General features: G+C 41.8%; 1 protein-coding gene across 3 annotated transcripts in view; it reads right to left on the reverse strand.

Annotated features, from left to right (window-relative positions):
- Positions 1-16,459: 16,459 nt before the first annotated feature.
- The window catches only part of SLC12A7 (solute carrier family 12 member 7), a 271,122-nt gene continuing 262,581 nt past the window's right edge, over positions 16,460-25,000 (reverse strand). For all 3 annotated transcript variants that reach the window (XM_075212693.1, XM_075212694.1, XM_075212695.1), the window contains exons 22-24: positions 24,849-25,000; positions 22,231-22,364; positions 16,460-18,871 (exon numbers count right to left, since the gene is read on the reverse strand). The exon at positions 24,849-25,000 is cut by the window's right edge and continues 24 nt beyond it. In XM_075212693.1, coding sequence (XP_075068794.1) covers positions 18,780-18,871; positions 22,231-22,364; positions 24,849-25,000 — 378 coding nt within the window. In that variant the 3' untranslated portion in view covers positions 16,460-18,779. The remainder of the gene's footprint in view (positions 18,872-22,230; positions 22,365-24,848) is intronic.

A 25,000-nucleotide genomic window follows, 5' to 3' on the forward strand; every position in this document is an offset into this window, starting at 1 on the left:
CCTCCCCTCAATTCGAGGACCTCAGAGATATTTAGTGGGAACGGCACTAACCCTATGTTATGCTGTCCCTGAGGCACATGTGAGCACACCCAGCACTGTTTGGTTTAGAACCTTATCCACTAAGGAGTGATAATCCTCCAGAGGATGCCCGCCCAGGTCCATATTATTATTGGACTGGCATCGCTGGATGCACTTCTCTTCAACTATACAATTTCAATCAGACAATAGCCCCTCACACTGTCTCCGAGTTCAAGAGCTAGCAGACCTTTTCATAACCCCTGGACCAAGCTTGATAATGGGCTGTTCTGTGTATCCTAATCTTTTTTCCTCAAAATCCATCTCATCAGTATCACTACCAGATCCTGCCTCTGTCATCAGTTCTCCTTCACAAAAATAGGGTGTCCTATAAAAATTGAAAACAAGAAAAATCCTGGAACAGAAGAAAAACAAAAATCGCCCTCCCCTTAATTCGAGGACCTCAGAGATGTTTAGAGGGAACGGCACTAGTTCTATCTTATGCTGTCCCTGAGGCACATGAGAGCACACCCAGCACTGTTTGGTTTAGAACCTTACCCACTAAGGAGTGATAATCAGAGGATGCCCGCCCACGTCCAGATTACCAGTGGACTGGCATCGCTGGATGCACTTCTCTTCAACTAGGGAGTCACAGAACTTACAGATACAATACTCATCAGACAATAGCTCCCCACACTGTCTCCGAGTTCCAGAGCTAGCAGACCTTTTTATAACCCCTGGACGGAGCTTGATAATGGGCTGTTCTGGGTATTCTAACAACCTTTCCTCGACATCCATCTCATCGGTATCACTACTAGATCCAGCCTCTGATCTCCATCCTCCTTCACAAAAATAGTGTCCTATAAAAAGTAAAAACAAGAAAAATCCTGGAACAAAAGAAAAACAAAAACCGCCACTCCATCATTGGAAAGATAGTTTTGAGGCAATGTCTCTGGCTCAGGTGTCTTGACTGCAGGCTTTAGGTCTCCCGGAACAGGTTTACGAGTGACAGATCGGTGTCGTCCGTCTCAGCTTTATCTCACACTTTCTCTGGGTTACTGACTTTCCTGCAGTGGGTGCAATGGACCCAAGTGTCTCTCTCTGCAACCTTCAGCGATGTAGTACTGGTCAGCAGCACTTGGTACGGGCCTTCCCAACAATCTGTTAAACAACCTGAGCGTAAGAAATTGCGGATCATAACATATTCCCCAGATTCAACATCATGACAGTTTGTTTCTGACATACCAGGTGACAGCATTTTTAGTTTTTAGCTGTCTGCTCATTTTTATAAGATATTGCACATGCACTTCATTATTACACTTTAAGTCGTCTTGTGGACTCTCGATCAAATGAGGTTGTCAGCCGAACAGTATCGCAAAGGGGGACAAATTAAGAGGAGGTCTGGGAGTGGTTCGGATGCTATGGAGGACTAGTGGCAAAGCTTCAGGCCACGCCAACCCAGTTTCAGCCATTATCTTACCAAGCTTGTTCCTAATCGTACCAATTACTCTTTCCACCTTACCACAGGCTTGTGGTCGGTAAGGGGTGTGAAGTCTGCTACTGATTCCCATGAGCTTACACATGTTCTGGAAGATATCACCAGTAAAGTGGGTACCCCTATCACTTTCGATGATTCTAGGGATACCGAACCTACACACAAACTCCTGTACAATTTTCTTTGCAGTGAACACCGCAATATTAGTGGCTGCCGGATACGATTCTACCCAACCAGAAAACACATCAATACATACTAACACATATTTGAAATTCCTGCAAGGTGGTAATTGGATATAGTCAATTTTTATTACCTGAAAAGGTCCGTCTGTAGGAGGGATATGGGATGGCTCAGTTGGTATAGCTTTCCCGACGTTTTTTCTCAAACAAGTAAGACATGACATTGCGTTCTTACCGTGCTGAGAAGAAAAACCAGGTGCACACCAGTATGCTCTCAATAGTTTGCACATACCTTCCTTACCCAGATGAGTCAGACCATGTGCTGCCTCAGACAGGCTTGGGTAGTATGCTCTAGGAGCCACAGGTCTACCTTGTCCATCTCTCCAGAGTCCCGAGGACTCTTGTTCACTTTCCTTCGCCTTCCAGATCACCTTTTCCTGTAGGGAACACAAATCTTGCATTTCAATTAATCTCTGCGCATCTAATGTCTGAAAAACCATCATAGTCTCGGTCAATACATTCATAGGTTGCCCTGCTGCCCATTTAGCAGCTTCGTCCGCCCTGTTGTTGCCCAATGACACTAGGTCTTCTTCAGAAGTGTGGGCTTTACATTTTATGACGGCTACTGTCTTGGGTAACTGTATCACTTTCAAAAGTCCTTTTATGTGTTGTGAGTGTGCCACTGGCATGCCTGCTGCTGTTGTAAAGCTTCTAAGACGCCAAAGGCCCCTAAATCGTGCACTACACCAAAGGCGTACCTAGAGTCAGTATATATATTAGCTGACTTACCCTTTGCCAATTCACATGCTCTCCTTAATGCTACTAGTTCAGCCACTTGGTGAGGTGAGCCAAGGGGTCCAGCTTCTACAACATCCTGATTGTTTACAACAGTATAACCAGTACATAGTTCTCCTGTGTCTGTCTGTCTATGACAACTCCCGGCTGTATAAAACGTAACATCTACATTTTCTAAGGGGGTGTCACGTATGTCGGGCCTTGCAGTAAAGGTCTGGTTCAGATATTCCATACAATCATGTGTATCAGTATTCTTGCAAAACTTATCACCAACCAGGGTCTCCTCACCTCCAACCCTTTGTGTCTCTCTAGACACATATGGAAGGTATGTAGCTGGAGTTAAAGTGCTACATCGTTTAAAGTGATGTTTGAGGGTGCCATCAAAGCTAGTTCCCATTTTGTGAACCTAGCTGAAGAGACATGTCTGGTTTGAGCCGAGATCAACAGAGCTGATACTGCATGACAGTTGAATCATGTCCTAATACTACGTCCTCGCTCTTACCTACCAGAAGAGCAGTTGCTGCTACACTTCTTAGACATGTTGGGAGTCATCTTGCCACAGTGTCCAATTGTGCACTGTAGTATGCTAATAGTCTATTAGCGTCTCCATGTTTCTGAGTGAGGACACCTGCTGCACAACCATTAGCTTCCGTACAGTATAGCTCAAAGGGCTTTTCGTAATCAGGTATTCCCAATGCAGGTGCTCTAGTCAGACTATCTTCAAGGTTCAATAACGCTTGCTCTGATTCCTCTGTGTGTTCGACACGTTCTGGTCACGTTCTGTGTGTTTGACACGTTCTGAGACTAGCTCCTGCAATGGTAATGCCAGAATAGAAAAACCTGGGATCCAGGATCTACAGTATCCACACATCCCCAAGAAGGTACGGATTTGCTTCTGGCTCTGCGGCAGAGTCATGTGTTGTAAGGCCTCAATTCTGTCCGCTGTCAAGTGTCTTAACCCCTGGGTGAGACAGTGTCCTAAGTATTTAACCTTAGTCTGACATGGCTGTAACTTGTCCTTTGCCACCTTGTGCCCTGTTTGCGAGAGATGAAGTAACAGCAATTTAGTATCATGTAAACACGACATAAAAGAATCAGAGCACAACAACAAATCATCCACATATTGAATCAGAACAGACCCATTGCTTGGTTGAAAGGATTGTAAACAGTAATGTAAGGCTTGGGAGAAAATACTGGGGCTCTCAATGAACCCCTGGGGCAGTCTAGTCCATGTGTATTGCACCCCCTATAGGAGAATGCAAAAAGGTATTGGCAGTCAGGGTGAAGAGGGACTGAGAAGAAAGCAGAACAAAGATCAATGACAGTAAAGTGACTGGCAGACGGTGGAATCTGCATGAGGATGACAGCTGGATTGGGCACAAAGGGAAATTGACTCTCAACAACTTTATTAATTCCACTTAAGTCCTAGACTAATCTATAGCCCCTCCCCCCACTTCTTCACAGGGAAAATGGGACTATTGGCTGTGCTGGATGTACGAATTAAAATCCCTTGTTGCAACAGCCATTCAATAACAGGACACACCCCTAATTCCACCTCCGGTTTTATTGGATACTGGGGGATTTTTGGAGCTATCCTACCACTTTTCAGATTTACCATCACAGGAGTTACATTTGCCATCAATCCAGTGTCCTGTCCATCTTTGGTCCATAAGGAACCCGATATTTCTAGCAACATCCCCTTTACCTGAGATGGACTTTGTTCTATAATGGTAGCGTGTAACATTAACCTTTGTGGGGTGTCCAATATATCCTATACCTCATGCGCAACCTTCTCTGGTATGTTTAGGAATACACCATCAGGGGTACAACAACAAGTCCCTTCCCAGCAAGTTAGTAGGAGCTGCTGCAGCCAAGAGAAACGAATGCTTGGTATGGAGCGGCCCGATAGTAACTTCTGTGGGTTTAGTTAATGGGTAATGTAACACTATCCCCATTACCCCCATAGCTGGTATAGTTTTGCTAGTTACCTGTAGATTTAAAGGAGAGGTTATCACAGATCTGGCCGCCCCTGTATGTACAAGAAAGGTTTGTTCCTTACCAGCTATGTCAACTATCATTGTAGGTTCTTCCTTTAGACTCTCTGTTAACCTCACTGGCTGTAGACTACAGGTATGACCTGAACCCTAGCGCTGACTATTGCTTTCCCGCGCAGCATTTGCTGCTATTATATGCGCGGGTAGCTGGGATTCCTCTAACCTATGTGTGTCTCTCCTTTTTGGGTATCTATGTGTCCCATCCCTATGTGTATTGTATTTTTCATGAGATGTCCTCCTTCATTGCAGTTGTAACACTTGAATACTCTATGTTTCTTGTTATGTGGGTTGTATGCTGGTGGTTGTGTATGCATTCCTTCTAAAGCTTGTATACTTACAGTCATCAACCTATCACTCTTCTCTTCCTTCTTTCTAAAAATATATTTTTCATGCTCCACAGCAGACTCCCTAAGGGAATCTACTGTGATGCCTCTCCAATTAGGTAATGAGGTTTGTACTCTTATATTTAAATTTTCTCTGAGACCATCCATTAATACCACTACAGCCACCTCCCTGTGATGTGGATCCTCACTTATGTCAGATATCCCAGTGAACCGCGTCATTGCTGTTAGAGCTCTAGCAACGTAGTCCGAGGCAGTTTCACTATCTTTTTGTTTAATGGTGAAAATTTTGCTCCAATTAACTACTACTGGAAAATAGATGGCCAAATGTGAGACAATTTGCTGAATATTCTCTTGATTATCCTCATCTGTTAAGGTATTGTCTTCCTCCAACAAACAATCTTTAATACATTTTTGTATGTTAGTATTGGGAGGAAGGCATGCCCTCAACACCACACGCCAATCCTTATTGGTTGGTTGATTTCCTAAGTCTTTGATAAACTTCTGACATTTAGGCAACTCGTTTCTAGGATCTGGGAATTCAGTCATAATGAAACGTAGTTCTGATCTAGTCCAGGGACAATGCATTGAAACATTTCTTACAGGAACTATACCATCCTTATCTGCTTTCCCATTAGGAACTACCATTGTGCGGACTGGATAAGTACCAACTGGTTCACTACCTCCAGGATTAATCACAGGACTTGCTGCTTCAGTACCTTGGATGTTCTCCCTCCTAGTAGTCACCCCACTACTCTCACCTATCTCAGCCACTGCCCCCGCTGGTGGGACCGCTCCCTTTCCATACTTGCGTTGAACCTCTAACATGTTAACAGCATGGGCAATGGCTGAAATAACGGTGGGTTCATCCTCTTCTTCAGAAACACTTGCTTTAAACTGACTTAAAACAGGATATAACTTAGCAATTTATTTTTTTATCATTTTCAATAACGGACGCCCATAGGGCGGCGGGGGCGCTCTTGCGCATGGTTCTCCACGCTTCTCAACGGCTACTTCTGTTGTGCGCGCGCTGCTTTGCCATGTGTTCCCTTCCATTTGCCACAACTTTAAACAATCATTATGTTTAGTTCTCATTTTTGTTGATTTAATCAACCACACCTTTTCTTTAACATTATTCATTACCTCTGAATTGAAACTACCTATTGTTTGGAAAGGCCTAACAATCCTTGGTCATCTTCACCTATGTGTCGCAATACGCTGTTGCATATGCACCATATTTCTTACACATTAGAAATCTCGCTGAACCAATAGGCCCTTCCTTAGGCTGTACATCGACCATCTCTAGCATATGCTTAGCACCCATATCATCATCATCATTACCATTTATTTATATAGCGCCACTAATTCCGCAGCGCTGTACAGAGAACTCACTCACATCAGTCCCTGCCCCATTGGGGTTTACAGTCTAAATTCCCTAACATATACACACACACACACACACACACACAATATTTGAACAATACCAATATCTTTGCGGACCACATGTATACCGCAATACCCTGTCTCTTCCAGCAAATACTTTCAACCCTTTGCCACAAGCAATCTACCGCTAGAGTTCTTTAATGGCCGTGGATGAATTGCTCGAGCTGCGTCCACTCACTCCTCGCATCAAACGAGGACCCCTAACACAGAAATATCCGCGTGAACCACAGGTATCCTGCAATACCCTGTCTCTTTCACAAATCTGTTGAGTTTATTATCACTGGTAGTACTCAATTGAATTTATAAACAAGCCTTGCCAATATAATTCCTCTAAGCTGCTCTCCCAAGTCACAATCACGGCCTTACAGTGCGGTAAGATCGCAACGCTTAAAGATACAAATTATCAGTAAACGCTGCGATTACTATTGGGCGCGCTTTGCAAAAACCTCCTTTGTTTTCGCCACCGGTATACCTGCCTAATATGCTGTTCACCAGTTGGGCACCTGCTTCGTCAGACAGCAACTGACTCTATTCAACAATAAAACAGTGTATCTACTTCACAAAATCACACAATATACACCTTTTCTGCACAGAAAATCAACTTCCCAACAATAGTAATAACGTTTTCAGAGGCTTTAACAAGTGATTATACTATGTATGTATAACAAACTATCAAAACGGTTGTCACGTGGCAACAATACTGGAAGTTCACATACGCAATGCAGGAAGTACACATACGCTAAGCAATGCAATACATTTAAAACGCAAAATGATAATAAAAAGAAACAGTTTTCTCTTTTGTCCCTAGATTCAAGTTAGCGCTCCTTAGATAATGCAAAAACGGACATTCGGTTTCACAACACAAAATGATAAACAGGTTTTGAGCACACTGCGTTTTCACCCGTATATGGCGCGTCAATCCACCCTTTGTTGAGGAACCGAAATCCGTAGGTCTTGCGTATCGACCATTAGCATAACTTCCGCCACGAGCCCCCAAATTGTTATGCACGTCTTGTCGCTAACCAATAACGATTGTTGAATCTCGATTTGTGTTTCCAAAGCAAAGTGATTTATTATCCAAAAGTAGCAGAATAATGATGCGAAATAAAAAAAGTAGAGCCGTTACTTATCGCAGGTGTTCTGGATCCAGTGAACAGTCATTCAGGTCTGAAGGCTGTGGTCAGAGAAGACTGGTCACTAAGCCCAGAGCCCCTGCTTATATGCAGTCAGAAATACAGTAAAACAATGCAGATGATTTGGCTTGCTTCTGTTGGTCCAGGCTTTAGGAAAGTCCAGTGTACTGCAGGTCATAGGCCAGTTCAAACCAAAATATCCAAAGGTGGGGGTCATCTCTCCAGGGGATGTGCTCCGACTTTCCTGCCAAGAATTCAGTTTCAACTAGTCTATTTGCATTTTACAGTTGGTATCACTTTAAACATTTATTCCCTAACATCACTAACTAGAGTATGCAATGTGCGATCTCTTCGGCGAATGAACCGGAAAACTGCTGATGAATAGATACTAAACATGAGACAGTTCCTGCAACCTGAACCTTGGGTTTCCCTAACATGCATATAACTTATAATATTAACCATAAATACTGCTATATTTTGACAAATAACTGTTTTGCAACTACAATTAATGTGTACTAATCACAAATGTGTGTGTTCATGTGAATGTGTGTAAAAGTATAAAACATGTTATTGCCACGTGATGTGGCCGGATACGCCCTTCCACGCCGTGCTCTACACATAATTTCAGACAAAGACAACCAACTTTGCTCGATATTAATTGAAATGATTTTATCCAATTTGCTGACTTCGACAATATCTTTTGTTGATTGTCATAATAAGACCTACCTGGGCCTGTGTGAAATGTGGGAGTGAAAAAGTTAAACAACATAAAGCCACTTGGCCTGTCTAGAAATGAGTAAAAACTCAAAAATATCCATCTCACTATTGTTATGGCAACTAGTGCGATATAAACTTGTAGAACTTAGCAGAAGAAGTCTTCACCTATAGCAGCCGCCTTTCCCGTAGAGACTAGTTATGCTCACAGGTACTCGGATGCCTCCAGGACTTCCACTTAGTGTAGTACAAGTTTATGGTCACACGGCAGCACTCAGGTACGGGAGGTAATACATGGAGTAGGGACAGGCCAGAGGTCTGCGAACTGGACAGAGATGATAATGTCTGACTGGCCTGACAGAGCGCAGGTCAAGATATCTGGTACAAGCTGGGTGAGGGCAAAAGGCAAAGGTTCAGAGTCCGGGTAAAGGCAGATGGTCAGGGTCACAGTCAAAGGTTCAGAGTCCAGGTACAGGCAGAAGGTCAGGGTCACAGGCAAAGGTTCAGCCCGGGAACAGGCAGAGCTCATACACGAGAAAGCAATCCAAGGTTTAAACAACAACACAGCACAGAAGCAGGAAGCAAACTAGAACAGAACGCTATAACCGGCAGTGAGGCTCAGTCCTCACTGCCTAAGTAGTGCTAAGAGCCAATCAGGGGAGAGCCCTGATGTCAGGTGCCATCTCCGCACTCTCCACAGGCGCTGGAGACGGACACCTTCTCTCCGCAATCCATGTCCTGTTGCCTAGCAGCAGGACGCTATCTCTGCTCACCTGTCTGCAGCCAGCATGTCTGACCGCCAAAATCTCCCTAACCCAATCAGCATGATGCACACCAAGCCCCTTGAAAATGTGCCGAAACCACAGGACCTTGACGCATCTGTATGTGTCAGGCGCCGTCTCCGCACTGACACTTGGTGCAGGAGACGGACGCCTGCACCTTCTCAGCAACCACATCCTCTGCTCACCTGTCTGCAGCCAGCATGTCTGACCGACAAAATCTCCCTAACCCAATCAGGAGGCACCTTAGGGTATAGAAAGCAGCCTCTGATACATGTCTAGTGCCAGAGTATTGGTTCTTCCAGCTCCAGCATTGTTGTTCCTGTGTTACACCTATGTATTGACTCTTTGGCTATGGTTTGACTTCTCTTCCGGATCATCCCTTGTTCTTCGCTGCCCGCACTGGATTTGACCCTTGGACTGTTCCTGACTACGATTTGCCTTCTCTCCGTTGTACTGCTCTCCTCTGGTTTTGACTCCGCCTGTTTGACTACTCTCCAGTCACTGCGCTGGTAACTATCTGGGAGAACCGCGACCTGCGCATCACACGCAGCAAAGCCCAAACCTCCTTGCGGGGGTCCCTGGCGAACACAGTTGGTGCGTTAGACTCCGCGCCTCTCAGTTTAGTTGCGCTAATACCAGTCAGTGATATTCCTAGTGACAGAATACTCTGGCCATGAGTGGACTGGACGAACCTTGGGCCCGCCATTTATTACTGCACCTGGGTGAAAGAGTGGAACGGCAAGAATCCAATCAGGCACAATTGCTGCAATGTATTCAGGGAGTGGTCTACCATCTGGACTCTCTTCAAGCTTCGCTACCTACTCTTTCCACGACCACTTCATCCTCCACTGCCTCAGCTCCTACCATCTTTTCTAGCACCGCAGCTGCTAGAAGCCTCCGCATCCTCCTCCTGAGAAATATAATGGTGATCCGCTGAAGTGTCGTGGTTTCTTTAACCAGTGCTCTATTCAATTTGAATTGGCTCCCGAAAATTTCTCCTCGGAAAGAGCTAAAGTAGCTTATTTGATTTCCCTCCTCTCCGGGCAGGCATTAGTCTGGGCTTCTCCTCTTTGGAAACGTGATGATCCTGTGCTTAAAAATTCGGTGGTCTTCATTGAGAGGTTTCGAAAAGAATTTGACGATCCCGGAAGAGTTTCTTCCGCTGCCTCCGGTCTCCTAGGGTTACGCCAAGGCTCCCTTACGGCAGAACAATATGCGGTACAATTTCGGACCGTAGCAGCCGAACTCTGATGGAACGAAGAAGCTCTCATCACTACCTTCTGGCAAGGTCTTCATGATCGCATAAAGGATGATTTAGCATCTCGTGGCCTCCCTCCCAACCTGGACGACCTCATATCCCTCTGTATCAAAGTGGACATTCGCCACAGGGAAAGGGCTCTCGAACGGGATCGCACTCGCCGACCTTTCCCTTGGTTGGCACCCAACTTTATCCCTCCTACTCCACCCTTGGAGGAGCCCATGCAGATCGGTCGTTCCCGTCTCTCTCCAGAGGAACGTGAAAGACAAATGAGGAACTGCTTCTGTTTATATTGTGGTGAACCAGGTCATCTTCTCTCCGTCTGTCCCAAGAGGCCGGGAAACGCCACCTCCTAAGTGATAACAGGGAGGTCAACCTAGGACCCCAGTCCCTTCCTCCCTACTCTCGGACGGAGTCAGAGTTTCTGATGCCTGTCACCATGGTTTTTCCCAATGGCCCATTTCCCACCTGGGCCTTTGTGGACTCGGGGTCCGCAGGGAACTTCATTTCCTCCAAGTTAGTGACTGAACTCTGTCTCGATACAATACTGTTGACCCAACATTTTATGCTCACGGCAGATGATGGGAATAGAGTCTCCAATGGCTCAATGTCTCTCTACTCCTCCGCTCCAGATGGAAGTAGGAGCGCTTCATTCCGAGCTCATAAGTTTTTTTTGTTCTACCGCAATCCATTAACCCTATCATCCTGGGGTTACCCTGGCTTAAACTTCATTCCCCACAATTTGATTGGCAACGAGCACAAGTTATCCGCAGGAGTTCCTCCTGTAACAAGAGGTGCCTGAGATCCGATTCTCCCTCGAAATCCAAGTTGGCCTGCCTCTGTACATCTTCCCTGGTGGGTCTTCCTGAAGCTTATTCTGGCTTTTCTGATGTCTTCTCTAAAACCGCTTCTGAAATCCTTACTCCGCAGCCAAGAGAACACTGCCCTATTAACCTCATCCCTGGAAAAAACATTCCTAGAGGCAGGGTATATCTTTTGTCCTTACCTGAGACTCAAGCCATGTCCGAGTATGTTTCCAAGAACCTCAAGAGGGGAAGTCATCTTCTCCAGCAGGGGCAGGCTTTTTTTTTGTTAAGAAGAAGGACGGCTCTCTTAGACCGTGCATTGATTACTGGAGACTTAACGCCACCACGATTAAAAATGGCTACCCTCTTCCCCTAATTTCGGAACTCTTCGATCGTATCCGAGGGGCACAAATTTTTACCAAACTGGACCTCAGAGGAGCCTACAATCTGATTAGAATTCGTAAAGGAGATGAATGGAAAACTGCGTTCAATACCAGAGACGGCCACTATGAATACCTGGTGATGCCTTTTGGGCTCTGTAACGCCTCAGCTGTCTTTCAGGACTTTATTAAGAAAATATTCAGGGATCTATTCTATTAGTAGGTGGTGATTTATTTGGATGACATCCTAATTTTTTCACAAGATCTGTCTACTCATATTCTGCATGTCAAAGAAGTACTTTCTCGTTTACGTTCCAACCAGCTATTCTGGAAATTAGAGAAATGCCTCTTCAATTGCTCTCAAGTAACCTTCCTGGGGTATATTGTTTCGGGTTCTGGGCTTCGGATGGATCCCTGCAAATTAGAGGCTATTCATAATTGGCCTCAGCCTTCCGGCCTCAAAGCTACCCAGCATTTTATTGGCTTTACAAATTACTATCGCCAATTCATCAAGGAATTTTCCACGCTAATCTCTCCCATTACTCTGCTTACTCGGAAGGGTGGCCAATCTAAATCCTGGCTTCCAGAGGCAGTTCAAGCATTCCTGGCCATTAAGGAGGCCTTTACGCTTGCTCCGGTCTTATCTCAACCCGACCAAAGTAAACCATTCTTCTTTGAGGTCGACGCATCCTCTGTTGGGATTGGAGCGGTGTTGTCTCATAAGAATTCTGCAGGTCTTCCCATTCCTTGCGGTTTCCTCTCCAAAAAGTTCTCTGCCAGTGAGGCCAACTACGGGATTGGCGATAAAGAGCTCCTCGCCATCAAGACCGCATTAGAGGAATGGCGCTACCTGTTGGAAGGGGCACGATTTCCCATCACAGTGTTTACTTATCATAAGAATCTTACCTACTTGCAGTCTGCTCAATGCTTGAATCCCCGCCAGGCCCGCTGGTCGCTATTCTTTAACAGATACCACTTGATTCTAAGCTTCCTCCCTGGCACCAAGAATCTGCGTGCTGACGCACTGTCCAGATCGTTTGACTCCTCTGACGCCTCGTTATCCATGGTAGCAAAACCTATCCTCAACTCCTCCACGATTGTAGCCTTGACCAATTCATCTTTCAAGACTCCTCCTCTTGGTCGCTTGTTTGTACAGGAACATCTGCGCACCAAACTCCTGAGATGGACTGATAACGCCAAGTTCGCTGGTCATGCCGGGGTTTAAGAAGACTGTTGCCCTTCTATCTCATTTGTACTGGTGGCCCTCTTTGTCCTCGGACGTCCAGAAATACATTCATTCTTGTGAGGTTTGCGCCCCGACATAAAATTCCTAGGAGACCCCCTACCGTCTTCTACATCCTTTTCCCATTCCGGACCTTCCATGGCCCAGTATCAGCATGGATTTCATTACAGACCTTCCTGCTTTCATACTTTCCATGGCTTTAATACCATCTGGGTAGTAGTATACCGCTTTTCAAAATTAGCCCACTTCATCCCCCTCAAGGGGCTACCCTCTGCCTCCTAGCTAGCACTTCTATTCATTTGAGAGATTTTTCGCCTCCATGGCTGCCCTAGGGATATAATTTCTGATCGTGGTGTCCAATTTGTCTCCCAATTCTGGAGGTCCTTTTGCAAACAACTTGGTATCAGCTTGAAATTCTCCTCTGGGTACCACCCGCAAACTAATGGGCAGACTGAATGGACCAATCAGGACCTAGAGGCGTTTCTGAGGTGCTACTATTCGGATCAACAATCCTCCTGGAGTGAACTTTTACCCTGGGCAGAGTTTACCCATAATAACCACCAACACGAGTCTACGGGTAACTCTTCCTTCTTCACCATCTACGGGAGACATCCTATTCTCCCCACCTTCTCCAATCTATCGGATTCCTCAGTGCCTGCCGCACAAAGCATGGTCCGCAATTTTTCCCAAATCTGGTCCCAAGTGCATTCCAGATTATTACAGTCTTCTAACCGTTACAAACATTTTTCGTATCGTCACAGAAGGAATCTCCCTGTGCTTCGGGTAGGCGACAAAGTGTGGTTAGCTACCCGCAACCTTCGACTTAAGGTTCCTACTATGAAACTGGCTCCACACTATATTGGGTCTTTTTCCATTTCCCATGTAATTAATCCTGTCACCTACAGACTTCATCTACCAGCTTCCCTTTGGATTTTCAATACCTTCCATATATCTCTGCTTAAACCTCTCATTCTCAACGATTTCTCCAGCAAAACCTCTCCACCTCCTCCTGTCAAGACCATTTGTGGTGAAGAATTTCTGGTGGAACGCATTCTGGAATCTTGTATCTCTAGAGGAAAATGCCAATTTCTCATCCATTGGTAGAGGTCTACGGCCCAGAGGAGAGATCTTGGGTCTATGAAGAGGATATTCGTGCTCCACGTCTGAGGATACTGTCAGGTGCCATCTCCGCGCTCTCCACAGGCGCTGGAGACGGACACCTTCTCTCCGCAATCCACATCCTGTTGCCTAGCAGCAAGACGCTATCTCTGCTCACCTGTCTGCAGCCAGCATGTCTGACCGCCAAAATCTCCCTAACCCAATCAGGAGGCACCTTAGGGTATAGAAAGCAGCCTCTGACACATGTCTAGTGCCAGAGTATTGGTTCTTCCAGCTCCAGCATTGTTGTTCCTGTGTTACTCCTGTGTATTGACTCATTGGCTATAGTTTGACTTCTCTTTCGGATCATCCCTTGTTCTTCACTGCCCGCACTGGATTTGACCCTTGGACTGTTCCTGACTACGATTTGCCTTCTCTCCGTTGTACTGCGCTCCTCTGGTTTCGACTCGGCCTGTTTGACTACTCTCCATTCACTGCGCTGGTAACTATCTGGGAGAACCGCGACCTGCGCATCACACGCAGCAAAACCCAAACCTCCTTGCAGGGGTCCCTGGCGAACACCGGTGGTGCGTTAGACTCCGCGCCTCTGTTTAGTTGCGCCAATACCAGTCAGTGATATTCCTAGTGAAAGTCGTGGCACCTGAAAGTATTCCCAGGACTTGCTTAAATTAAGAGCACTTCCGGCCAATGAAGAAGCAGAGTACTCAGCTGTATAATAATCTAATCAGTCATGAATGGCTGACCCTTTGAACAGAGCTGCACACGCGCGCCCGGCCAGCTGTCAAACAGCCTGGAGCGCGCGCATATCTGTCTGTCTGTTTCACAGCTGGCTGGGCGCGGCGGCAGGGAACGTCAAGCGCCCCCGGGTGCTGCCTAGGCAACCGGGACGAGGGAGCCGGATGTGACGTCCGGTCGTCAAAGCGACAGACGGCATGCCAGCAGGAGGAAGCAGAGAGTAGCGGCGGTGCTCGTGGCCGCCGCGGCTACTAACAATTTTTACACACAAAGAGGTAAATTTATCAGAGATCTTGACAAATTAGTATTTAAAAACGGCAATTTTATTAAAAACAAAACCCACTGGGCTTTAATAAAATTGCAGTTTGTTTTTTTAACATTAATAGTTTTTATTAAGGTTTTAAAAGGGAAGGGGAGTACAAAAACAAGAGGGGGCAGAGGGGGTGTACATAGTAGGGAGCAGACATAACATTGTATATCAAACCACACTGCAAGTGTGTAAATATAACTCAGCATTGTCACCAAAGGGGACAAAATAGTCACAATGTTGAATATCTAGTTAAGGGCTTGAGGTAGATCGGGTGGATCAGGAGTTGGAGTGTTACACGTTTCTAGAAGATAGATTTATTTGGAGCCCTTGCCATCAGTTGTGAATACGTGCCATGACATCCACTTCACAATTGGAGAGGATGGTAACATGGAGTATGAAGTGTTTAATGTTTCCATGCGAAAACTAAAGTGAATCTTCGCAATGATTTTATGGAGGGTAGGGGAAGAGGGTTGTTTATAGAGTTGTGCAATTGCCTCCCTAGTGGCTACCTTAATATGGGCCCATACATACTGGTGGCGTTTTGGCAGTTGTTCAGGGTATAAATGAAGAAAAGCAACAAGTGGTGATGGCATTAAGGATATAGAGGTAACACTCCGGGCGAGGTCAAAGACCTCTTGCCAAAGGGGCTGAATATCTGGGCACAACCAGAAAACATGAATATGGTCCCCCACAGCTCCACAATTGCACCAACATAAATTTGAATTGTTAGACCAAATCTTCTAAAGGTGGGCTGGAGTTAGGCAAGTATGATGCAACAATTTATATAACATCTACACATGGTTGGTAGACACTGTACACAAATTGCCATATATGATTTCCCAATGAGCTGGGGAGAAGGAAATGTTGAGGTGTACCAGAAGGTGATTCCACCCTTGTTGTTACCCTTAGTTTAGTGTAGAGAAGGGGTGGAGGTGGGTGAAGTGGTCTGTTTTGACGATGAAAGTCCCCGATCCAATGCAACAGCTGCAGGTATTTATAAAAGGAAATAGCATGTATGTCCTGCAACTGTGCAAAACAGCAGAGGTCCCCAGGGCTAAACAGATGGGCAAAGTAGGAGAGTCCTGCGTGAACCCAGGCAGAGATATCAAAAACCAGGAGTAGCATAGACACCGTATAGAGGGGGATGTTATTAGTTGAAAGGGTGAGGTCTGTAGAAGACCCTATGGTTCTATCCCAAGTTTTCAGAGCATCCACCATAGACATGTGGGAGTCAGGAAAGTGAGGTCTCATGTGTTTGGGAAACCAAATCAAGTCTGCAATTGGTCAGACTCAACACTGCAATTAATGTTTTAACTACATTAAAAATGAGGATCAAAAAGGTACTTGTTGGACTTGTATGGGAAAGAGTTTATATGAAGGAGGGAGTAAGTGGGCTCAGGGAAACCCACAGACTCTTATCGCAGTATGTATTAAGCTGCTCATACAAAACCTTACAGTTAAATCAGGAGGCAGTCCCACCAAAGATTGAGCGCTTTCAAGGTTGTTGATAGATGATACCATCACGAGAGAAACTTTAGTCCAGATTCTTCAGTTGCCCAAGAAGCATTTGTGATGAAAGAAAAAAAAAAGTCTGATGACTCTGCTACATTGGAATGGAATCACCACTAACAGAGGTGTACAATGTATGGAAGCATGGTACATGTTTATTTCCTGTGAGGTCTGCATTTTGAGCCCCTTTAATGAGGCAAGTACAGGATTTTTACAGGGAGAGTTACAATTTTGTCTTTCACCAAAATATTTAAACTCTATGTATATACATATACAATAGTACACTGCCCTGTAAAATGTATCTGTGCAGTGAAGAAAATGGCAGTACAACATTAATTCATATAGTAACCAGAAATATTGTCCAGAGAAAAAAAAAGAAATATTGATAAAGATGCTTTTGCAATTTGTGATATTTTATACATTTAACACTATAAAGAATCTCGTGAAGCAAATATTGTCAAACCAGTTCCTTAAATAAATCATCATATTGGGTCTCTTATAATCAACTATTTTATTACTATAAGTCCTTGTGAATATGGATCAGTCAAACATATTACATTGGTAAAACATGTGTAAAACACATTTAGAATTGCAACAAATTACAACATAAATTAGAAAATGAGCACATTCAATTTAGTAACATCAAAATAAAAATATTTAGATTAACATGTATTAGTAAAGTATGAAAAAATAGAATTAAATACAATTTAAACAATTATGTTACTGCTAAAACTTTATAAATGGAAAGTTTAACAAACAGCATACATTCTTATGCGTGAGAATACCTCTGCAACCCATAATTTAACTTCATGTGCTATTGGACAATTATGGTTAAACAGCTTTCATGACTACAAATCTTATAACACTGTTATTAATAATGTCCATTATTAGTGAAACAAACACTGTACATGTGTAAGATTTAACATATACTATAACTATTTCCTGGTTAAAGTCAAACATGTATTTCCTATTTCATTTTTTTTAAAGGACAATTATGTGGATCAAAAAGGCACAGGTTGTAGAAATGGTCACCAAAAATTGCCATACTACAATTCAAACAACTTGTCATCTAGCAGCTATTATAAATATGTATATTGCACTAAAGTGTCAAACTGTAGACCTACACATATGAATTGAATTCAAGATATTCTAGACATACCAAATGAGTTCTCTGTGATATACGAGACATTTCCACTTAATGATATCTGAAGCTTTACAATTCATTATTCCATCTTCTTTATTCTCTTATCTGAATATTGTTTTCATACACAAACCTGACATTAGTTACATTTTAATGGACTGTGCTATAATGTGTTTTATAGGAAAACATTGGGAAGACAGGCAATGTGAATGAAGGCAAATTAATTGCACATACTTAAAAACGCTCTAATCTGTTCAGTGTCACTGCTAGAATCTCCAACATAAAAAATGGGTACATAGAAAGCCCAAACATATAACAAGCTACGTAGTGTCAGTAAACAAGTCTGTTTATTTTACTGATACTATTCCATTTCTTGATTTATACATAAACATAAGTCTCATTTTATCCCAATTTGGTGTTGAATGCTTTTATTTGCTTAAAGAATAATAATCCCATGTTGCAAAGCCATAGTATTTTTCTTCAGCAAATCTTTCATTGTGTTGTAATAAAATTATTATTAAGGTAATGAATACTTAATTTTAGTATCTAAGAACTGTTAAAACGCATTATGAAATGTAAAGTTTTTGGCTTAGTGTTATAAAACATTTTGGTTTCAGCTGTTTACATAAAAATGTAGTTTTATGCGCATTAAAAAAAGAACTGTTTAATGGATAGTATATGGCTTCTTTCAAACAAATATTTGGTCAAAAGAAAGCTGAAACCATTGAGAAAACCTGTATAAACAATACGCTATGGATGCAATATAGGTAGACGAAAAGAACAAAATAATATAACAGCTGCATAATGTAAAATGTGTTCTAATTTTCATTTAAAGATTTAATAGTTTATTAATAGGATATGAACCAATTTAAAGCTAAATGTTACTAGAGAGTAGAAGTTTCTTTCTTCATCAGAAAAACCTTTTAACTATATTTTCCAAAATGTACTGTATATTATTTTACCACAATTAAGTCTGAAATGTAACTTAACAAAAAAAAGTCAAACAATGAAATGGAATACACCATAACAGTATATTTAACCCCACATCCACTGGACCAAGAAGGAGGTTTGGGATAGATTTTATAGCTCTATCACTTAATCTAAAGATCAGCCTGTTTATACATAATACCTCAAGAAATATGATTATATTTTGATCAAACTTATTTGTAATGAATGAACAATGATAGAGTGTAATTTCTGACCAGTAAATCTCATGTAGCATTTCAAGTATATAGGAACAGTGTATTGATAATGTTTGTAGTCTTTCAGAAATGGTCTTGTATTTCCACTATGATTTTAAAATGTCCATTTCTTCCTTGTTAGATTCTTATGAGTAAATAGTGATCACCTCCCGTCCACCACCACGAACAAGCAGTACTCGGTTTAAACCTTCAGTCAAAACTTCTAAAAATTCCATATCTGGCAGACAATTGTTAAAGATTGTTTATGGATTTATTTTTTACACAAGTTTGAACAAATTTTAATTTTGAAACAACTGTATTTAGAAGACTTGATATTTATGTATTATTTTATTGTTTAATTCCTTATACAGAAACAAACAGTCATATCTAGTAAATTTGCTGGCCTAGTGAAGGAATCTGCATATGGACAAACAGAATTTAAAGCAGGGATGCCTCATTGACAGTATGTCTGTACTATGCTGCACTGTATAGTGATGATATGCAAGATATTTTATAGTGTAGATTGTGAATATTCATAACCAATCCCAAGAGAGTTGTGTTCAAAAGTTACCAACCATCTGGAGACGAACCTTAAAATCCATTACCAGCCCCATGTGAGCTCTATACCCATTGTCCTCTTACCAACCATCAAACGTATCATCAAGAGAAAAAAAAAAAGTTTAGTGTACATCAATAGCTGCTGCTTTCCTATAGTTCATGCATCTAGTTTTATTGATATATTCATTCCATAGATCTTAATGGGTAAACTGGTTATGGTTGTTTATCTTTCTGCAAACATTTTTACTTTCTGGTTCCCTTGAGTCAGATATTACTTCATGGTTGCTGTAAAACACTTTGAATACCACCACCTGTTCTTTACTTGAGTATCTCAACCTGTGGTACATGTACTGCAAGAAGTACCTCAGAGAGAAAGGCTAATTTAGTCTGTTAAATAACCTCTTCCTTTAGGTTATAGCTATGCAGGAGCAGTCATTGTGAACAATAGGCTGATCAGAAATAGCTAGAAATATTTAATTTAAAAGCAGATGTAAAAAAAAGGTTCTTTGCCTAAGCAGTACTGTATATATCAGGAGATTTTTGCTGAAACTATGTAATTCCACATCAGCTGGGCATCCAAAGGTCACCCAAGCAGTATGAATGAGCCTTGTATAGATCAGAGGCTTTTAGTTCAGGATAAACAAAAGCCCCAGGTTGTCTCTGTTGTATACAATGCTGCCCTGCCTGGTCACCATTTTTATTGGAGTTCATGATTTACATTTTATTGGGTGGGACAACAGCACAGTCAATGCTGTTCTCTTTTTTTAAATAAAATATTTTTTGAACAAGGGATGAGAGGAAGTGTGTATTTGGTTTATAAATATCAAGTCTTTCTACTGAGATTGGACAAGCAGAGCTAATAAAAATAGCACCTTGATATTAGCCAACCTTGGTTGGTTATCAATATAATGGGGAAACTAACAGTGTGGGGTCTCAGTATAGAGATTTTGCACCTATTAGAGAAAAAGAAAAAAATGGGGTTCTTCTAGACCAGGCCTGGCCAACCTGTGGCTCTCCAGGTGTTCTGAAACTACAAGTCCCAGCATGCCCCACGATCTATCAGCTGACTATCTACTATCAAAACTCACCTCTTCCTCAAAGCCTACCAACCATCTACTTAACCCCCATCTCCTCCCTTTGCTCGTCCTTACTTCTCTCCTCTTGCCTCAACTGGCTCCTCTTGTGCCTGGTCTGTTTACCCTCCCTTAGGATGTAAGCTCGTATGAGCAGGTCCCCCTCCCCTCCTGTCTCCATACCTGTTCTTCCGCTCCGTCTTTATTGCATATGACTAGCCAGAGTTTCTGAAGTATTGGTACTTTTTGTTCATTGTTCTGTATGGTTTCACCCTGTATAGTCTACTGTTAGTACTGTGTGCGGCGCTGCGGATACCTTGTGGCGCCTAACAAATAAATGATAATAATAATAATAATAATAATAATAATACTGGCATAGCATGCTGGGACTTGTAGCTTCACAACAACTGAAGAGCCAGGCCTGTTCTAGACCCTCCTGTGTTGCGGTGGTCTGGGCTATAACTAAATGGAACCCTGGAGCAGCAACTTTGTAACCAGCACACACAAATTCTATTTGGGAAAAAACATTTCCCCCCCCTCTGATTTAAAAGAAAAAGAAAAGAAAAAAAAAAAGAAAAGCTGGTCTTATGTCCCTGATCTGACATAGTCTAGTAAGGACCCAAGAATGCTGGACAGCCACAGTTTGCCTGTGATGTATACCTAGGTAACCTGCGGCTCTCCACTTTATTACCCCCGTCACTGCACAGTGATGTCTTTAAGAGCCAGTTACCACTTGTACAACAGAACCACACTATCAGTAGCTTTATCTACTGGGTATATACAGAATATGTATAATGCAATTACTAAAAATAAAACAAAATAAATATATTTAAAAAAAAAAATTATTATGCAAGTATAAGAATTTAGATCATCAAATAATAGTGTTGCAAAGCATATTAGATCTACAGGGTGATTCAAAAGTCACAGTACACCCTTTTATTTCAAAAACTCTACAGGAAATTGGGAAACCTGAATACTCCAGTAAGGTATGGGTGACGTGGTTATCTTTTACGGTATGTACCAAACATGGGTGCCATCTTGAAATCGGGCAATCGGCCCAATTCCTGTAGAGTTTTTGAAATAAAAGGGTGTACTGCGACTTTTGAATCACCCTGTATAATGCAGCACATTATATTAGAAGGTGCACCCAATATATATTAATTATTTACTTCATTAACAGTTATTTCTACATTTCCAACACATACACACACACATCAATAAGATGTACCTGGGCAGTCTATACTAGCTGTGTGCTTAATGATGGTCCATGTCCATAGTATCAAAAACGGCTGTATATGTATTTTCTTTTATACATTGTGATTTTTTTCTGCAACCAATCTAAAAATTGTGTTCACCAGGAACCATGTCACTCAGTTCTTGGACAACATGCAATGTGCATCTTTACATGGTGTGCTAACGGAGAGGTAAGCAAAATAAAAATGAAACAGCAAAAACTATGTAGACAGATGTGAGCCTAGGGAAGTGTTGGGTGTCAAGAGGAGCACATGCAAAAGGAGGAATGTTGGAGTGACATACCTCTCAACTGTCCGGATCTCAACGGGGCATTCCCGAATTTAGGCTCTGTCCTGCTGTCCAGCCTGGGGACATTTTGTCCCATGGGCAGTGGCAGGCTGGGATGTGGGCACCTGCTCCCCCAGTCTCATAGTGGGCTAACTTGGGCTGGGTCACTTGCATTTTTTTTCCTTTAAAATGTTCCTAATACTCTGCTGAGTTAAGTCCCCCCCCCCCCCAGGCTAAAATTTGACAGCCCTCCCCTGCCCATGGGTGGGAATGTTGGGGGAAAAGAAATAGCTAATGGGCTGCCCAGCGCTTTATAGTACTGGGAAGCCCTCTGGCTAAGCCCCCTGTCCGGCTGCCGAGGACTTGCATGTTGGGAGGTATGGAGAAAGGCTTGCAGAGCTGAGGTTATTTTGTGTGACCCCCAAACACCTTTCAAAAAGGATACAGTTTTCATCGCCATGTTTATTCTTGGGCGGTCCAGGCATATTCAGTAAAACCAGCTGAGCGTCCTGAGATCTGTTCACTACAACTTCATTCAGCTTCACTGCAGTGTGCATTCTTCTAACATTTGACTGGTTTCTAGGATCAAAATAATTATGAATTATGAGAATGAGCATCATGAACAAGAATACACATTTCAATAGAATTTGATATTTCTATTTGACCACACTTCAAGTCCATGCAGCATTACTGAATATTATTTGTTTTAATCAAACCACAAAATCACTAGCCTGTTCCACATACAGTAGGTTTAATCTTATACAAGTAAACAAAATCTATTACTGTACAACAGTACACTAAAACAGACCAAACAAAACAACAAAGAATGCATTTTAACTCACAGATTCTCCCATTCTCTGAATGCAGAAGACAGGGGAGAGAAAAGACAATCAAAAAGCAATTTAGTATCCGGTTCCAGCTTTAAACCAAAGCAACATGTTTTCATATTTATCCCATTTGTATGCTATGCTGCAAATATTTAGTGGCTATTACAGATTCTAGATAAATTGTAACTTTTAAAACAGCCTTAGAAGAATGATTGGCTTTCTTTGTGATACAAGTTGCACTACCACCTTTGAAAATTAAATAGGTTAGGGGGAAACTTGTAAAACTATTAAATTCTCGTTGGTCTGAGGTAAACTGTAATAATTATATTGATGTGCAACAATGTTGGATAAAATATGTTGTGAATAACTGCTTTAAAATATAAAAATATTCTGAACTCCTTTATATTGTCACAAACATGGTTATTAACACCCCCTGACTGTCCAGCAATCACGACTAAAATAGTCAGAAAGGGGCAATGATTACATAGGACTAAACATAATAGAACATATAAGGAGGAATTCAATTAGCCGCAGGCACAGGCAAACGGTGGATATTTCCTGACCGACCTAACATGTCTGATAATTATCCTATATTACTTAGACCATTAATAGGCATTACAGTGATTTTGTGGAAACGCTGCAAAATCATTATATAAACTATATGTTAGATTTTGTCTTCCTGAGAAAATAAAACATTAGCATTTACTACAATGAAAGTATAAGTTTTGATTTTCCTCCCTTTTATTGGTGGCTTTAGAAATCAATTGTGAAGTGGAAATTCACCTACCTATATGTTCAGATGACAAATATATTTCAAACAAAATCTCAAAAGATAAGAACAGGTGCAAGTGACAAATTAGTAACAACAATATATATATATTATATATTGTGAGCACATTCCCAAAGAGAACAGAAGCTATATAATACAATCTCTTATACTCTTAGTATACTCTTACTATAATATTTCTTATACTATACATTTGCACATAATGAGGTATTACATAAAATCAACAATACAATTAAAAACACATAAAAACAACATTAGATCTAGCTAGCAGGCAGGCATTGCGTGATAAAAAAACAACAAAGGGGGAGCACAAAAATGGCAAAGAAAACCATATAAATTCACATATGAATATGTATATTGGTAATATGTTATATATATATATATATATATATATATATATATATATAGCGTGATACAAGTCTTTCCTGCATTGCACTGGAACTGTCCTCTGCTTGTGCAAGTTCTTGTGATGTCACAACATTTCCTCCTCAAAAGAAAAAGCAGCTAAGTGCAGCCAAGGGGGTACCATAAATTGCACAAACAGTTCCTATGACCCTTCCTGGTTCCCCAAGCTCACATTGACTGCCAAGACTAACAGTGTCAGTACTCTCAGAATAACGTTGGCAACATATTCTGCCTGCTATGTTAAATCAACTGTACAGAGCTAAAAGGACAGTGTTAAAAACCCATCTTACAGCAATGGGACAGAGTTATATCATGGAAGGAACAGGATCCACTAACAGCTCAAAATAGTGATTTGCAGCTCCTGTCAAACTTTATATCACAGTTTACTCTCTGAAATATGCGTATTTGTATTGGAGCTGTGATTTAGAAAATGGATATTGATAGATGATGACCTTTAAGTGGTCAGCTTATTAAAATGCCCTGAAATTGTTATAGATATTTTTGTATAAACTCTTCCTATTGCACATGGATTAGGTTGGACCCCCTCTAAATGCATTTATATTTTAAATTATGTCATGATTTTTCATGTGAATCCAAATTAATAACATTTATTCTGTGTAGTTTCTTGTAAGTATTTATGGTTTCATGTGGTGTCAATTTTAAGATATATTGTATTAGAATACTTTTATTTAATGTACTGTAATAATGTGGAGGGATATGGATATCACATTTATTATTCCATCTAATATAGTTGATTTGATACTTTATCTGTAAAATGTTTAATGTTAAAGAGGGTGTCAACATATGTAAGAACCCCCTCTTCATCTTTCTGTAATTTAACATAATTAAAAATACTTACCTGTTGTCCTAACAACTGCTGTGTACAATACTCTCAGCAGACTAGTTGTCTATCAACACCAACACAATATTCTAGTAACATAAAGATAGCCCAACAAAAGGCAGAAATGATCCATCATTGTGCCATATAATTACTAAATCTAGAGAAAAGCCACTGAAACATGACTCATTGTTTTTATTACTTACGGCTTCATGTTAAAGATATCCCTGTAGTTTGCTGCATTAAGATCTTTGATTTTATGCTTCTCAGCATTAAGTTTTTCTTTGGTCCATGTCATCTGAACTTTTTCTGGTGCAGCAGCACTTGATTTGGCGATCACTGCTGAATGTGATGCAGT

The sequence above is a fragment of the Mixophyes fleayi genome, chromosome 5 (genome assembly GCF_038048845.1).
Source record: "Mixophyes fleayi isolate aMixFle1 chromosome 5, aMixFle1.hap1, whole genome shotgun sequence".
Taxonomy (NCBI): Eukaryota; Metazoa; Chordata; class Amphibia; order Anura; family Limnodynastidae; genus Mixophyes; species Mixophyes fleayi.